The sequence below is a fragment of the Atractosteus spatula genome, chromosome 12 (assembly GCF_055471065.1).
Source record: "Atractosteus spatula isolate fAtrSpa1 chromosome 12, fAtrSpa1.hap1, whole genome shotgun sequence".
Lineage (NCBI taxonomy): Eukaryota > Metazoa > Chordata > Actinopteri > Semionotiformes > Lepisosteidae > Atractosteus > Atractosteus spatula.
The window spans coordinates 11349268-11366757 of record NC_142717.1 but is presented as its reverse complement, the minus strand read 5'-3'; the positions used below and the strand labels follow the sequence as shown (position 1 = coordinate 11366757).

At 39.1% G+C, this 17490-nt stretch overlaps 1 protein-coding gene across 2 annotated transcripts in view; it reads right to left on the bottom strand.

The window, feature by feature from the left end:
- Window positions 1-756: 756 nt before the first annotated feature.
- LOC148822658 (protein NDRG1-like) overlaps window positions 757-17490 on the bottom strand; it is a 29794-nt gene continuing 13060 nt past the window's right edge. Inside the window, exons 1-14 of one of the 2 annotated variants that reach the window (XM_088928632.1) lie at window positions 14842-14954; window positions 13777-13882; window positions 12785-12905; window positions 11905-11967; window positions 11607-11667; window positions 10628-10714; window positions 8178-8234; window positions 7260-7363; window positions 7107-7169; window positions 6940-6991; window positions 6415-6462; window positions 5914-5949; window positions 5322-5373; window positions 757-3444 (exon numbers count right to left, since the gene is read on the bottom strand). In XM_088928632.1, the coding sequence (XP_088784758.1) occupies window positions 3224-3444; window positions 5322-5373; window positions 5914-5949; window positions 6415-6462; window positions 6940-6991; window positions 7107-7169; window positions 7260-7363; window positions 8178-8234; window positions 10628-10714; window positions 11607-11667; window positions 11905-11967; window positions 12785-12905; window positions 13777-13882; window positions 14842-14886 (1116 nt within the window). In that variant the 5' untranslated portion in view covers window positions 14887-14954 and the 3' untranslated portion in view covers window positions 757-3223. Of the gene's footprint in view, window positions 3445-5321; window positions 5374-5913; window positions 5950-6414; window positions 6463-6939; window positions 6992-7106; window positions 7170-7259; window positions 7364-8177; window positions 8235-10627; window positions 10715-11606; window positions 11668-11904; window positions 11968-12784; window positions 12906-13776; window positions 13883-14841; window positions 14955-17490 lie in introns of those variants that run through there. The other variant, XM_088928631.1, reaches the window with a different exon arrangement.

Genomic DNA, 17490 nt, shown 5'->3' with positions numbered 1-17490 from the left:
ACATTTTACTCCAACCAAAGTGAGCTAGGCCCAACCATCCAGTATACAGATGTGGAAAAAGAACTGATTCACTGACAGAGAACTTAAGTCTGAATCATTTCTTCATCAGTTCAAATTTCTGAATCAGTAGCTACCTTTGGAGTGTCAGAACTAGATCTGCTCATTTAGAGGAATAAACCCACTTAAAATGTAGCTCATTTCTTATTTTATCAAAATAAATCAGTACAATCGGTTGAAGCCCAGGAAATAATTTAAAGTAGCGATTATTAAATGGAATCTATTGACTGAAATTCAGGAGGGATGACAAGAAGTTAATCTCACTCAGCTGCACCTAATCGCCAGCATTATGAAATTCGCTACAGTATATATATATACAGTACAGTACCAAACTCAATCACCTCCCTTCACATTTGTCTCCAGCATCCCTCCTCCACCACATGTCCACCTCACAGCTGCCCCTTGGTTCACTCAGCCTGAATGGGGTTCGAGTCTCCTCGTCCTGTGGCCAGGAGGCGGCCAGTTAACCAAGCAGGGCAAGCCAAACTTTTCTCACCAAGTTTTTCAAGCATTCCATTCTTGGATGTTGCCATCCCTAGTGAAGTTCAATTCAAATTCCAAAAACACTTTCAACACTTAGTTAATTCTGTTAATGCAGCTGCTGTTTTAAATATCAGCCTTTCACTCGGTAACTCTAAAGGAATCCCACCTATACTTTGAATAAGGAATAGTCACAAATTAATGGAAAAGAAAAAAGACTTGAAAGTTACAAATTTTATTTTTGTTTAAATAAATACAAGCTTATCATTAAGAAAAAAAAACATCCTTCTACAGTATGCGGCTTTTTGCAATTTTACAAGGGTCATTTATCTATAGAAAGCCAAATATTACATTTTAATGATTAACTAAAATGCCAATTTATATAAAATTAAGCTTGCCAAGTATTTGAATCACGTTAGTGTTTTGCTATTATAAGTAGAAGAATATTGCTCTCAAACCAGCAGGGAGAAGTAGCACAGAATGCAAATTTAGGGCTCAATGGCACAATTTGTTCTACCATAATTGTTTGCATAGGACAACAGATTTCAGAAAACCACAGCTTACCATTACTTGCAAATTATCTTATAATTAGAAAAGAAAATACAAAAAATGGGTAATTTTATACATTTGATTTAGCTTGATGGAAAAGGGTTTCCCCATTGCAACGGCTGCCATCCTCCCCAAGTCTGGTAGGGTAACTCATACCACAGACACATATAGAAGAGCAAGGATACCCACAACACACTGCACTTTACAGCTCACAAATTCATAGTACTAGCGCATTATATTCTCAAAAACATCAAAATTAAAATTCAATCCAGGAAGCTCTACACTGATCAGCAATCACAATCTGCCCTCGTTTTCATCTAAATGGGCTAAATCTCTATTTGGTAAATTTGAATCAATTCAAGAGCACAAGTCTATCACCAAGATTATATCACCTTGACCTGGAAAACTGCGAGCTGTTTTGAAGGGCTTCCAATCAAGTCAATACCCACTGAAGAGTGTGACTGAACTGCAAGTGAGCTTTGGAGAAACTAGAACGATACCTACCAAGTTTGGAGTTTTGAAGAGCATCGTTAAGAGGCTGCATTTCACCAAGCAGTCAATGAGCTGGAGTGGGCATGTCAATTATCAATGGAACCAGTAAGGTGCGGTTCTGAAGCAGGCTTAGGCACAATGAAAATCTGACAAACTTCAAGTCAATCAGTGGAGCAACTTCCAAAAGAGCAGCAGTTCAAAGTTTGACCACACAATGGGAGGGGCTGTCAAGCAACCATTATGGTGAATACAGGCACCCTGTTTTGCCATAGGTTCACTGCATTATCCCTACAATATCTCTCAACTGTCCCTGAACAGGAGCAGTTCGCTTAAGGGGCTGTATTTTGTCAAGCAATTCTAAACATACCTTGGGTGCAACAATTGCAACCGCTTAAGTAAATATGAAAATGAGAAGCAGCTTTGGCTGGTTATGAAATCTGCCAAGATTCGATTTGGTTAGTGCAGTGGTTCTCAAGGCAGAAGCTGAAGTTGTGAGAAGAAAATGGCAGTCATGAGACCATCTTGGTTAACACTGGAATACTGATATTGTCAGTATGATGTCTATAATTAGTTATTTTAAATATAATGGCCCAGTAACAATTTTAATTAGTAGGGGCTAGTGTTTTGAGCCACTTTTTGACAAGAAAGATAGCAGACTAGATGCCATCTTGGTTCAAACAGGGACTCCATTTTTACATACTGTACTGCATTCAACCTGTCAATAGAATTAGACAGGAGCAGACCACATGCACCTGTTGCAGACATTAAAATTGTCATTGCACTTGAGAATTTACAAAGCTGCTTGTGTTGCCAAGTTCTAGATCAACCATTGTGGCACTTTAAAAAAAAAATTCTTCCATTTTTAAATTGTCTTAATATTCGAGTCAGACCACCATCTTGTTTGACACAGAACCCCAATTTGGCTTTCAAATTTAAGTGCTTAGATATGCCAGGATACCTGTCCAGTAAGAGGAAAAAAAATCCTTCATCTTTAAAGCTTTCCACTACCAGGAATCTTAAATGCAAAGACTGTCAGAGGAAGAATCTCAAAGCTCCGTTCGAAATGATTCGTTTCGCTTTTTAAATTAGGGCATCCGAAACCTCTAAAATGCACGCAACATCCTAAAAATCTTAACAGATGCAATAGCAAAGAAGATAAATTACAGATTTCATTTCAAATTAACTATTTACAGATTTTTATATAGCTTATGGATGCAGCTTTCTACAACAGTGGTGCATTTTCTTTGCCACAGCTGCCTGTACTGCATTGCTCCTAGCAAAAAAAGCCACTTGTATTTATATGCAGCTTTTTAGCCTAAGTAGAGGACATTCATTTCTTACAATGGTACCGTCGGATTTTGTGAAAGTGTTTTTATTTGCGGTCTACATTTTTCAAACTAAGATGAAGTTAATGTGCACTTTACTTTGCAGTTCGTAAACATGTCCTATGTCCTCAACGCAAACATTCTTTGGCATTAGAGGTGCAAAATTACAACGGGGAAAATACGGGAGGTTTTGGAGGAGGAAGGGGTGAAATAGAAAAACGTCCAATGGGCAAATCATGCAATGCCTTCAGTTTATTGTCAGCAGCAGTGCAGCACAGGTGCAGGTGGGGGTGTGTGGGTGGCCCGGCCAGGCGGCCCGTCTAACAGGACACTTCGGTGGACTTGGGCCCGGCCTGGTCCACGGAGTTGGAGTCGACCTGGGTGTCCGTGTGCGAGCGGCCGCGGTTCCCCTCCCCGGTGTGGGACCGGCTCCTGCTGCCCTCCCCCGTGTGGGAACGGCTCCTGTTCCCGTCGAAGGAGGTCACGCTGGAGCCGGAGGCAGTGCGGGACCGCACCAGTCTCGTCATGCTGGCCGAGGGCACTAGGAGCAAGAGGACGACAAGTGAGGCTCTGAAAGCGATCACGGTGCTTAGGTGTAGGGATTCTTGGGCATAAGCAAACACCCTTGCAATGACCTGCCTAAGCGATCCCTCTGTCTTTGTTTTGTGCCTTTAAGATAAGATCAGATCACATACAATTTCTTGCATTAAGAATTTGTCTTTAGCATACCCCAGCTTGCTCTCCATGAGACACACAGACGGGGTGAGAGAAGCTTGGGGTCAGAGCGCAGGGTCAGCCATTGTAAAGCATCCCTGGAGCAGTGGGGTTAAGGGCCTTGCTCAGGGGCCCAACAGAGTAGGATTCCTCCATGGGATTTGAACTGGCAACCTTCCAGCCACAGGTGCAGAGCCTTAGCCACAGAGCCACCGCTCCGCCCCTTTTACAGGGTGACTTATAGTTTTATACACTGACAACACAGATCTGAAAGCATGCAAGTGAATGTCCATTTACCAATCTTTGAAGTGTACAGTAAATACTTAACCTTTCTGAAGGAAACAAAAATACTTGGAATGACATGCATACTCCTTTTATCATGCGTTTACTTTTTTTTTAAAGTTTGTAGGCCCGGTCTCATTCAACAAGGCCGCCAGCAGGTGGCGGAAGAATTTTACAGTAGGCCTTTCTTGAATTTTCAACAGAGTAACACAGAAGGCGATCAAATGTGAGAATGTGAAACTGCCAGATGGCTTCCATTTGTGTCCAAAAACAAGTTCATAAGATATTCATCCACCTACATTTGCTATTCAAAGAATATATTTCAATCTTTAAATAAAAAAAATCAGTAGTTACAGTGTTATATGAGGTTTGTTTTGAGCACAAACTCTAATGCAGTAGAACAGAAACACTACATGTGTTACATGCCATTGCAAGATCATGCAAGAGCTTACAGGTCAGATGAAACCAAATACTGTTCGTGGAACGGTTACTCCTATGCAGAGAAGGTACAAAGATAAAACCTCAGCATGTGCTTTCAAAACAGTGCTCCCTACACTTGGCTTCAAACATAATTTTTACACACACGTGAAGTGCAACTAGACATTTGTGTTGCCTTGATGTAAAGTGACTAGCTTTCAGCTGAGAGTCTGTTGGGCTCATTTCCACAATGCAAATCCATTCATCCATTTTGTAACCTGTTCAATACAAGGTTCAGGGGGAGCTGGAGCCTATCCCAGCAAGGCAGATACGCCTTGCAGGGCACAAACAGACACAAACAGATACACACTCACATCGGGGCCAATTTTCCCAGAAGCCAATTAACCTACCAGCATGTCTTTTGACTGTGGGCTGAAACCAGAGCATATTGCAAGGCCTACTGCAGTATATACATTTCCAAAAGCTTATCTTAATACTTTCAACTTTGCCTCAAAAAGTACAGAGTCGCTTCTCACTCTTTGTGAACAAACTACAAGGACTTCTAATAGCAATACTACAAAGATAAAAGACTCTAATAGCACGCATTTCGAATTTCCTCTCATTTTTAACTTGCATCACAGTATGCTGAAATCCATTCATTGAATCGTTACTTCTATTTAAAGAAGGAACAAAGGTAAAATCTCAGCATGTGCTATCAAAACAGTTAAATGTAAAATAAAAGGCCGATATGAATATAAGGAATGATTACCACACGCGTGAAAAGAGATGTGTTGTGAAGAATGATTTTGAAGGTAAGGAGTACAAAAATTAAGATAACAAAGGAAAAAATTCCATTCCTTAACAACCATACATCGATAGATTACTTCATTTACAATTGTTCCAATGTTGTACTTTCTCAAGTGTACCTTTCTTTTTTTTTTTTTAAGAGAAGCTCTCGGGAAAAGTATCAATCAGGAGTGTTTTCTGCAAGAGAAATGTACTTACTGTAGCCCATGCCTTGGATGAAGTATTTGAAGGCTTCTGTAAGCTTTCCAGGCTGAGATGGAAAAAGTGGGGAAAAGGGTTATTTGGGGTATCTGCAATGACCAGATTTCTGAAACAGAGTAGAAAGGATTCAGTGTTTTGCAACAAATGTAATTTTAAGTGGATCTTCCATGTGTGCAGTTGTTTAAATCCAAAGTCCATCTGCGCACAGATGGACTGCACTACAGATACCACACAGGTGCAGGGGGGGATTAATGTACTGTCCGGGGTTTCGACATCTTTACATGACACAGATGGGCAGAGTGATTCAGGTTGCAGTTTTGTTTATAATCGGCATGTCATAAAAAAAGAGTTTAAGAATTTAAGTGAAAAGACTTTACTAGTATCATACAAAATCATACATTTAATCAGAAAAAAAGTCAAAAAGCTACAATAAAAACAGGAATTAAGCTAACAGCTAAGAACTCCAGCCTGACAGGGGTCTGTTAAATATGGTTTCAGATGGAACCATTTAGTACTACTTTCTTACAAACTTAAATTCACTTTAAATTATCCACCACAGATCACAGTGCCAACAGAAACGCTTACAGACCTGATCAACCTGGGGTAGGCCTCCACAGTCTGCCATCTGCAAATGAAAGTGGAAAATATAATTTCAGATAATGTAAACTTTCACATATCCTTATATCCTTATTTTCCAGGTTTCACATACATAACTCATAAAGCTGGAGAGGGGGCAAAATTATTGAAGGCTTTTATAAAAATGTTTAACCAACTGGTCAACTGCACAACAGGTTTGTCAACACACCGGAATAACTCTAAATATATAGCTGCAAAAATAGAAAATACACACTGAATAACAGAAAACAGGGAGCAGGCCATGTGCCCATGGGCTCCTTGAGGACATTTTGCTAATACTGTATATGTTAATTGTTCACAACTAAGAATACTTACCAAGTACTTATTGATCCACATTATCAGCAAATCTGGAAAGTACATCACCTGTTTCTTTTCTACTGTTACTTATTATAGGTGCCAGTATCGTATTGAATTCCTACGTCTTCTTTAGCATTAAGAGTTAAATTGCACACACCTTGAGAAGTGTAGTCTTTGTCGGGTCCAGCTTTGAATTGCATTCCACCTTAAAAAAAACATTTACTGTTAAACAGAAGCACTCTTTAAATCTACATTCCCCCCCCCAAAGGGGGCACCAGTTTCAGTAGGTAAAACTACTACTGTGGTCAATCTTATCTCAGGCAAGGGTCAAGTGCATGCTCATTCCCCCCAAGAACTTCCTAAGAAAAGAGTGTCCAAAACTATAAAGTAGGTGGTGGCAGGGAGAATGATTCACTATAGTTACTTTCCCAAACCAGCAGGGCAATAACCGAACTATGTACCTATTTTCATAGTGCTGAGAAAGCAAGAAGCACCTAGAACTGAAAACTTTAACACTGAGCTATCAAACATAGGAAACAGAATGAAATGGGCTGGTTTATTTTTGGTGACCAGCTGGTATTTTGCTTAGGTGAATGTGCAGAAGGTAATTAGGTAAGGTAGTTGTGCAATTTACAGTAAAATAATGAGTATTTTTCAAAATAAAAAAATCAACTGAACGTACCACTGCATCAACAGCAGGTGAACTGTCTCCTACTACCAGAAGGGCAGGGCACCTGCAGGAAAACACCATTAGATCAGTATTTCAGATGTGCCGATTCTGTCATTAAATTCCATAAAATAAACAGGAGAGCAGAATTTCAGCATTTCATTCATGAGCGTACAACTCACTTTAAGGTTTTCACATTGACATTTCCACCAGCAATAGGTCGTTCAATTTCCAGATCTCGTCGGCTGTAAACAAAAACAAAACATTTTGTAACAGAAGTATATTAAAACAAATGGAATTCTATTTGAGGTCCAGAGGCATTTTAAAACATTTACCTGTTGTAGGATTTCACAAAGTGCTGTAGATTGTGCTGGTTGACGTCATTGGCGATATGCTGACGATATGCTTGGATCAGGTCCTGGTTGTTATGGATTTCTTCCTGCAGAAAAGGCTCATCAGTACGGACATGCCCTTCTTTTTGGCTAAATATAATCTTTTCACTGATTATTAATGTTCATTAATCTCAAAAGTGCTCAGTCTTTATTGAACATGACAAGATAAATGACTAGTCTTACCGAGTAGATTACAATAACCTTTAAAAACTATTTCTGGTTTTGACAGCTGGCCTTACCACAATTAATAATTCTTATTATGATAGGTGCATAGGAAGATACAATATTTGACAGACACCTATCACAATTCATGCAAATAAATGACCAGTGTACAGTTCTCTCAGAGTAGGATTTGGAATTATAGCAAAGTAAAACAAACATTTTCATTTTAAACACAATTAATCTTTATAATGACACCAACTTTTAAAACTGGAATGATGAGTAAGAATTTAAAAAGTTTCGAGTACAATATACATCTTTTCTGTAAATAGCAAGATCAATACAAAACGCGTTATGGATTTTTGGACAGTAATCAGTAAACGTATTCACCTTTGAGTCCAGATTTTAAATATGAGAGCAACAGGGTCAAGAATAACCAAAACCTCAAGCCTGTGTGTACTCTCAAATTTGTATAAGGACACTCCTAAGTGGTATTTCTGGCTACAAAATGGGAATTCCCAAGCAAATAATATTTGTTTGAATGCCAACCTTTATCTGCAGATGTTAAAAAAATGCCATTGGTTTGAAATAAATTGCTTTCTCAATAACCCAATTTTGCCTTTCACAATTCTTCATTAAATGCTTTTCCAATTAATATTTATATTGGCAGTTCTGTATTGGTAACCCAGGAAAGGCACTTACCTTCCCAAACAGGTGAGTGATGACCATGTCTGGCAAAGCGTGAGCCCACCCAGAAATCTGAAATCAATTTTCAAATGATTACTTGTGAAATGCCAGGCAGACATAGATCTGCACTTGCCGATAATATCTTTAATTTAAGTAAAACGGGTTTAACGGTGAATGGGTCAACATTTGTATAACCTCTAGAATCTTAATTCTAACAGAAAATTTACTAACCGATCTCTACACAACAGTAAAAGAGTAAACCGAGGTCCTGACTCTCCGTGGTCATTAAGAATCCCAGGGCGTTTCTTGAAAAAGAGTAGGGGTGTAACCCCGGTGTCCTGGCCAAATTTCCCATTGGCCCTTACCAATCATGGCCTCCTAATAATCCCCATCTATGAACTGGCTTCATTACTCGGCTCTCCTCCCCACTGATAGCTGATGTGTGGTGAGGGTTCTGGCGCACTATGGCTGCCGTCGCATCATCCAGGTGGATGCTGCACATTGGTGGTGGTGCTGGAGGGGAGTCCCCATTACCTGTAAAGCGCTTTTCTGGACACTCCACTCAAAGCGCTATATAAAAGTGTAAGCAATTATTATTATTATTATATCAAAGGTTTACACAGTACCACATTACATCAAGATCATGATGTGCTAGGGCTCTAAACAAAGGTTGGCAGGAAAAACTTATTTTGTTTACCTGCATGTTTCATATGACACACTGCTACATTGGTTCCTCCATTGGCCGACGTTAGCTGCATACAACCATTTCAAACTTTCATTCTTGGCTACTGCCAATTTACCCACTCTGCCCCAGTCCATCTCCAGTCCCTCAGCTCTCCCTGTATCCTCCCTGCTCCACCACCTCCAGGGGGCATTCATTCCCATCCCTGGATCTATAGCTATGGAACGAACTATCCATTGAAATGGAAACTGCTCAGTCCCTGATCATTTAGACTGCACCTCTAATCTAATCCACACACCATTGTGAAATTTTAGAAGCAGTCGATACTGCCCTCTGCTCAATGGGATTTCTTATTTTGTTCAACAATACCTTACCTACACACATTAACGGGAGGTGCGGTGGCTCTGTGACTAAGGATCTGCACCAGTGGCTGGACTGTTGCCGGTTCGAATCCCGCGGCTGGCAGAGGAATCCTACTCTGTTGGACCCCTGAGCAAGGCCCTTAACCCCAACTGTCCCAAGGGTGCCGTATAAATGGCTGACGCTGTGCTCTGACCCCCAGCTTCTCTCCCTGTCTGCGTGTCTGATGGAGAGCAAGCTGGGGTATGCGAAAAGACAAATTCCCAATACAAGAAATTGTGTATGGCCCATAAAGTGATCTATCTCGTGTCACTTCACTCTACGCAGGTATAGCACTTTTAACATGTGTCTGATGCATTGCAATTTTATTTTTTACTACTGAATTTGAATTATTTTTTGTATTTGCTTTTTGTTTGATCTATTCTGTAACTTGCGCTGTAAAACAGCAGAAGCAAAGGAAATAATTAAAATAAGCCCTCCCTCTTATTGCACAGGAGCATTGAGCAAAGCTAATATCTTCCGATACATAATTTATTCTTAGCAAGAGCCATCACTGAAATATGGGACATTCTGGGGGCTTCATTTTTTAGTTACAAAAAATTCAATTCCTAGAATAGATAGCAAACAGCGAGGATCATGAGCATTTCAATTGAAAAAGGAGCAGACATGCACAGATGGGGCTCTGTGATACAAGCATCCTGGGCCTGGGTCATACACTAGTCAACTTTGATCAAGCAGCAGTGTGCAATGACCTGGATGTGCTAAAGGAAGGGCTGGGATTGATCAGCTCCCTAAATGATACAGCAAACTCTGTGGCTTCCTGAGAAATTGCATGCTTGCAACACTGTGGGTGAGGGACACCCCTCTCCTCCAGTTAGCACTAAGCCTCTTGTACAGTAGCCAGTGACACGTTCAAAGACCAGTGGCTTTTAGCGGGTGCGCAAGTTGGAGGAGTATGCCAACAAATGTTCACTCTCTCACTGGCTTTTTCACTGGCTGAAAAGGTTTAAAAAACCCTTGTGCCCAGAAGACCGAATTTGCCAACAACAAAACAAGCCGATGTATAAAAAGGAATAGGTTTTCTCATGACTTTATCACTAATTCACAACCCCCCTTCATTTACAAGGAATGAAGCAAGGTGGATGTTAGCACAGTGAAGTTGGGGTGGAGGGCGGGATGCTAGATAAGATGTGTGAAGAGTTATGGGCTGGCAGAGAGGTCTTGCATGTAGGAGAGTAGCAGTGCAGCATCAGAATTTGACCTCCTCCCAAACACACCATTATGGTTAAATTACACCATGAAGAGGAAATCAGAGATCTTATAATTTAAGCACTCTTAAAGTCAGCTCTGGTTCTAGACAAAACTGAAACGCTATAAAGCAGGAGTCTTGATAGTTTTATATACAGTATGACAACAGCTGTACCTTGTGAGCAGCCCAGTCCATCCATCCTTCTGCACAAGGATTAATGTTGATCAGCACCAGCCCCTCTACCAAATCAGGATGGTTCAGCTGCAACATACAGACACTTACTATAGTACACAATTATCAAAGTGAAAACCAATTAGGAAGATCATATTATAGAATGCATACTATTAGGTTTAAAACATGATTTATACTTTCTGACAGTAAGACAGATTTAGAGTTGTTGGATTTTTACTTCCTACTTTAGACCAAAATAAAAATATTTGGGGATGTACACAAGATTATTCACAAAAACTTGGGGAAATTCTAAAGCAGAAGTTAACTTCTGTCTCGTGTGTAGAGACCATTTTCATTATGTGTTTTTTTGGTCAAAAATATATAATCTTTCCACAGCCTAAAAAACAAAACAGATGGGAATAGAGAGCCAGGAAAACGAGCATTAAGTCCCATTAGACTGTTGTCATTCCCAACGCAGAAAAATGTCAGAAATTATAAGTTTAAGAATATTAGTGAACGTCACAAATATAGGAGTACAATTAAGGCATCTGGGAGTCATTTAGGTTGAAAACATAATTACAATATAATTGTCAACAATAGTTGATATAACCACATTGGCAGAATATAGAATTATTGTGCTAATGTTTTCCACATTTTGTCTTCTGTTGAGATAATCATTATGGAAAGAATTTCTCATACCTTCTAGTTGCACAACACCTTTGAGAGACTTCTAGAGATGAAGTTTAAAGAGCTAAATGAAGAATTACGTTACAAACCTAGCCTTGCTGTAAAGTTCATTACTTGTCCAGAAAGAAATCTAAAGACTTAGGGAATGCCAACAATAAGAAGGATTATGTTGCCGGCATCAACACTGTGGTATGTGCATAAAGTATTTGATCAAAGTAATCCTGGTTTAATTAATCTTTCATAATTAAGATGGAGAGGGGGGGAAAAAGATTTGAGAGGAAAAAAAAAATCTCACCGCAAATTTTGCCAGGATGTATGCACCAGCCCCAATGGCCATTCCAATGATGCTCTTCAGACTGGTAAACAGAAGAACATTTATATGCTATTGCTTTCAAAACTGAAGACTATTCCGTGTAAAAATCTTCTCATTACAGTAGCCCATTATATAATATTTAGTTACCTTCTGATTCCTCTAACATAATGGATAACAAAAACAAATCTAAATCGCATGTTTAAGAATGTCTGTTTTAGACAGTGAGAAGATCATACTGAACCGAATCCTAAAAATATGGACATTAGAATTACAAGCTTACCCTAAGTGTTTGAGAACCACTGGAAGCATTTCAGAGAGCTGGTCCATAGAGGGATAGTTGTACCTATGGAACAAGTATTCATATTTGAGCTCATAAAGCTCTAAATCAAGACAGTATTACAGAAGGCATCCATCAGAGACTTTTCTATAATCAAACTAAAATCGGTGTTTAATTATTCTGAGTGGCAGTGACTATATCCCCATGGTCATTAAAACACTGGAAAATTTCTCAGTTCTGGTCAACCTCTTATTTTTACTTAGTGAGCATTTCAAAGCTGTAGCCCCCGTTATGACCCACTTGTTGCTTAGATTTTGTGTCAAAATTGTCATTTAAAGCATGCGGCAAAAAGGAAACCATCAGTATGTGAATTTATAGTGTTAACGCTGTTCATTTTGACATGGTCAAAATCAATTGATACACTTAATATCCCATTCCCAAATGGGTAAGCTAAGATAATAACAGTGTTCTTGTAGAAAAAAAAAACTATAGCGTTTTTGTGCACGTTAAATTTAGCTTTTCAATTTCAACTTTTAATGCCATCATTCAATAAAACAGCTTAACATTCAGAAGACTTTGACGGAAGCTGAAAGATGCAGCTATTCTTCCTTTTGTCGGTCCTGAACTGAAAGTAGGTCAGTGTGACAAGGATAATTGGTTTACAAGACATTCTTTGTTAGCCCAAGTAATCAAAGATTCTAACTTGTTTACAAGTCTGACACCATGACCTACATTTTCAAAAAACGAAGAGGTCAGAGACCTCTTACGCCTTAACACAGATGCCGGCTAGCACAGACCGTCTACTAAAATCATATATCAAAAAACTATTTCTGTACAGAACTACACTCCATCTCAAGAATTCCTCAAGAAGTAGGAGGCTCACCCTGTGGGAAGGGATGAGGCTCCTTCTTGCTGTCCAGGAGCATCCACATGGCAGACTGCAAAGTGCTGGGTGATCTCCAGCATGTCCTCAAAGTTGAAGAGCGAGTTGAAACACGTCTTATCTGAATACAAAGGGGGGGGGGGGGGAATGCGAGTCTACTTAGAAAACCCAAAATGTTTTTGTCACAGCAAAACCTGCATCCAAGCCCTTGAAAGGTGTAGCACTAGTAGCAAATTTAAAGAAGTGAAAAATAAAATATATATTTTTAAAAAATCACATTTTAGTAACTGGGGGTTTAGAAGCAATAAGGAACCCAGCTCTGCATGGACACACAGTCACCAAATGTTTTAATTTGTACAAGGAAAGCAGCACATATTAATGGATTTTCCCTTATAAAAAAAGGTTTACTGCAATATAAATGCACAGCACTTCATGAAGAAACCAGACTGGAAGTGGTTTCAAAATAAGAACAAGGAATTTTTATGCAATTGTGATGACATCAATAGCGACTGTATAATCGAAATAATGGTCTAGGATATAAATTAAAAGTATAATCCCAAAATGGATATGATAAATCTTTGGTACAAGTTGTACAAATTGATTTTTTTCATTAGAATATGCCACTGACATTTAAAACCTTTTTTGTCTTTAGAATGTCATTTAAATGTCCAAATAATTCTATATTTTAACCCTTAACCTACAGTTCAGGGTGGCACAGTAGCACAGTGGTTAGCATTGCAGCCTTGCACCTCTGGGGTACTGCCTGTGTGCTAATGGGTTTGTCTGGGTGCTCTGGTTTCCAGAGTCTAAAGACAGTCTTAAGTCTAAAGACATACTGGTAGGTTAACAGACTTCTGAGAAAATTGTTCTGTGTGTGTGTGAGATGGACTGGTGTCCTGCCTTGTGCCTGTTGCTTGCCAAGATAGGCTCTGGCTTCCTTGTGACCCTATTTTGAAAAAGCAGTTCGAAAATGAACGGAAGGGTGTACTTACGGTTCAGTCCAATGTCGTGAAACGTCAGGATGACAGGCCTGTTGCCTTTTGGGACTCCTTGCATGGTGACATGGATGGGACCGTGTGGTGTATCAATGTCATGTTCCTGTGGATTTAAAACGGAGGTTAGGTCTTTGTTGGCATACTTGAGACAAGTAACCGCACTCTTCTGTTATCCTTAGTTAGTGCCATTTAAAAGAAATGGGGAATAAGGAGTATATTTTATCAAAATCTATTGTTCCACAGTTCTATAACGTATAGGTTTTCAATTTTTTATTTCAAGGTCTCAAAATACAGTAGTACACATGTGCAATAGGAGACCTTAAACCATTCCATTGTTGTGGCATCCATTACCACAGAGTGTTAGGCACAAGAGGATCATTTCTCTTAATCTGTCCGGATTATTCTTGCGCTAACCACCAGTTACTCCTAACGACCAAAAGCACAAAAAGTCTGAAGTAACTAAATCCAGCCGCCTTTTCTTGAAACTGGTTAAAATGATCTTCTCCAGCTCTAGAATACTTTACTTTCAAACAAGTGTAAGGCTACCGTAGTTTAACATTGTAAAAGATTGGAGTAAAACTTTATACTGCTCACGTTTCTGAATTGGACTCCGATTCACCAGCACTTAATTGTTTACTGACCATCACAGTGAAAATGCAGTGGATTTAAAAATAAATCTAAATTACAAGACAAAAGAATAAAAAAAGCTTAAGATCTGAACTATGCTTCAATCACATTTAAAGGCTTACCACAATGTTGTATAAATGCAAGGACTTATTGGTTAAAGAAAGAAATATTACCTAATTAGTGTTTCCCCAATAACTCGGTATTACCCATTCAAAAGAATGCAAAACATCAAATTCCTTCAGTACAGTCTGGGTGTTTTAGAATGCAGTAACATAAGAAGCAGACAATTTCAATGGATGGCTGCATGCCTACAGTATTCCTACATTTTTCAACAAAAACCATTAGTCTGATTTATTCATCACATTCTTAAGATATCACATAAAAACTTCATTTTAGCCCTTCTACTTGAAGACGAAAAAAAAAAGCATTACTCACAGCAATATCAATCTCAAAGACAGAGTCTTCATCTTCCAAAACCATGTTTACTGTAGTTGGTGCAAGGTGGGACAGACCCAAGCTCTTTAAAGCCTCCTAAAGTACTTAGCCTGAACTCAGCTGAAATCTCAGTTTTATACTCCTGCTGTTTGCTATTCAGCATAAGCTCTGGACTCCCATGGTGCCTTGCACGGTAACCACAACAAGCTAATTCTGGATGAAGTGATCTTTAAATTGGATCAGTCAAAGTCAGGGGGGTTTGATCATCTAAAGAATGCTGGCCCTCTTTGGGTCAGGGACATCAAAAACAAACTTCTATAGAACAGGCCTGTGATTAATTTAAGGAAAAAAAGTTCATAAAAACTATGTAGAAGTGGAAATGTTTTCATTATGCCTTTCTATGCTGGGCTCTTTAGAGAAATTCAAAAGGGGGGCATGTGCTGATTCATGTTTCTGTGTTTTTTTTTAATGTTGTAACAGTTTGGAATAATTTCTACTTCAGAAGATTCATTCCATGAAAATCATATTTCAAACTTTATTACAGAACACATATGGGAGCACAATGCGTAAAATGATTATAGGCTTCTCAAAGAAAAACCCAGGCAGCACAAAGCAGCAGCTGAATACATACTGTATTTGAATGCTCATTGTAATAAAAGTCTCTTCATAAAACCCACATATAAACGCAGGGCCAGAAATACAACCAATGTCCATTATACTGTACCATGCGTGAGGCAAAACATCTGATGCTTTGTCTGCCTCAGTTCCTTCTTGATGCAAGTGATCAGCAGCTTTACTGCTGCACTAATCCCATTTAACCAGAGAGGCTGACTACGTGCGGTTAGTGTCTGCAGTGCGAAGCAGCTAGAGCAGATGGGATTTCTCCTGCTCCAACGTCAATGCTCTTAGAGTTGTAGACAGTCCTCGATATTAAACACTGCCCTGGAAAACCAAAGACAGTAATCTGTTCGGAAGGATCAGCACAGGACAGCCATCTGTTTATAAATTCATTTATAAGGCAGCAACACTCCCTGCACACAGTCTCTGTATTACTAAACACGGTTTTTATAATATTCCTCCTTTGTGGATTACTCTTTAAATTGATCTCATTTTCACTTATCATCATGATACATGTATTTAAATTGTGATGATGTGTTACAGCAAGTTCACAGATGAGTTAATCATAAAAGACATGTTCGAAAGCATGTAGCATTCTCCCAAACAATTATTTCTCATCTATAAAGCTCGAGGATAAGCAAGATTCCTGCACAGTTTTCAAAAGTAAATGGCCTTCTCATTGTCATGTATGAAAGGCAGTCATTGTGCAAGGCAGATGCATAGGTATTCGGACAAAGATTTTCCATTGGCTTCATAAAGAAACAGTATTACACAACATTACATCATTTTGCTGACATTGATATTTATTTCTTAGTGGAGGTAAACTAAGGGGAAAAAAAATGTTGGGAATCCAATAACAGGCAGTTGAACATGACTCACTGGGATGAGGGTTACATGTCCAATTGATTTAGGACCAGAATTTCTGATTCTACCATGTACTGTATTAATTGCCATAATAATTGTGGTATCACCTTCTACACATGTTCAGATCAACAAACGGTGTGACAATATATCACAGGTAACGATGTATCCATTTTAATTAAACTCAACAGCAAGAAGGAGGATCCCCTTATTAACAACGCTAAGTAAGCAGCACCTACTAAGGAATCTTGTGCCATGATTAATCACAAATTTGATTTCTCTACCAAAAGGAAATTTATACGTGCATTTGAAAACACCACAGCAGCAAAATAAAGGTACAGCACCACTGAACCATGATTTTGACAAATACAATATTGTTCAGTTTTATTCCGATTTGCTGGAACTGGGAAGACATTTTACCTTTTACTTGGGAACATAAATCTTCAAAAGAATTTTGCTCAAAGACCCCTTAGAATTTAGTACAGCACAGAATTTTAGTCGTCTCAAAACTCAAAAACCATACCAACAATTCAGTAGCTCGGGTCAAATTCTAAGAACGATGCAACAAGCAGACTAATATGAAGGACTTAGTAGTTCAGGTGGGTAGCTGCGTCAGCATGCATAGGCTGCAAAGGAACAAGTAATAGGTTTATTCCATGCTGAAAAGAGAAGAGAGGAAACACACCTGAAGAAGGCACCAGGGCCGAAATGTGTTTTCTTTCTTATTTTTTCAGCATGGAATAAACCTATTACTTGTTCCTTAATACGAAGGACAAACTTGGTTAACACTTTGGCGTTAATGCACCTAGCTGAGGAAATGCAACCCTCCTCACTTATGAGGAAACGTCAAGGGAGCTGTTACAATGGTGAAGCTGGGAAGGAGAGAGGAGTGTAGAAAAGATGGCTCCTGAATTACATGCTGGAGAGCAGAAGTGCGCAATTAGAATTTGACTTCCTCTCAAACGTCTCTTAAATAACAGCATATTGCATAACACTCAAACTGTTACCGAGGTTCATTAAATTTTCAGAAGTGCCTTTTTTGTGATCAAGAGTAGCCAAGTTCAAATTTTTAACGAAGCCGTGCACACATCAATCAATCTATAGTTAGAGGACATTATGACTGCTCAAGTGTGATAAGTTATAAGCTTGCTTTCCTTTCCATACTACCCC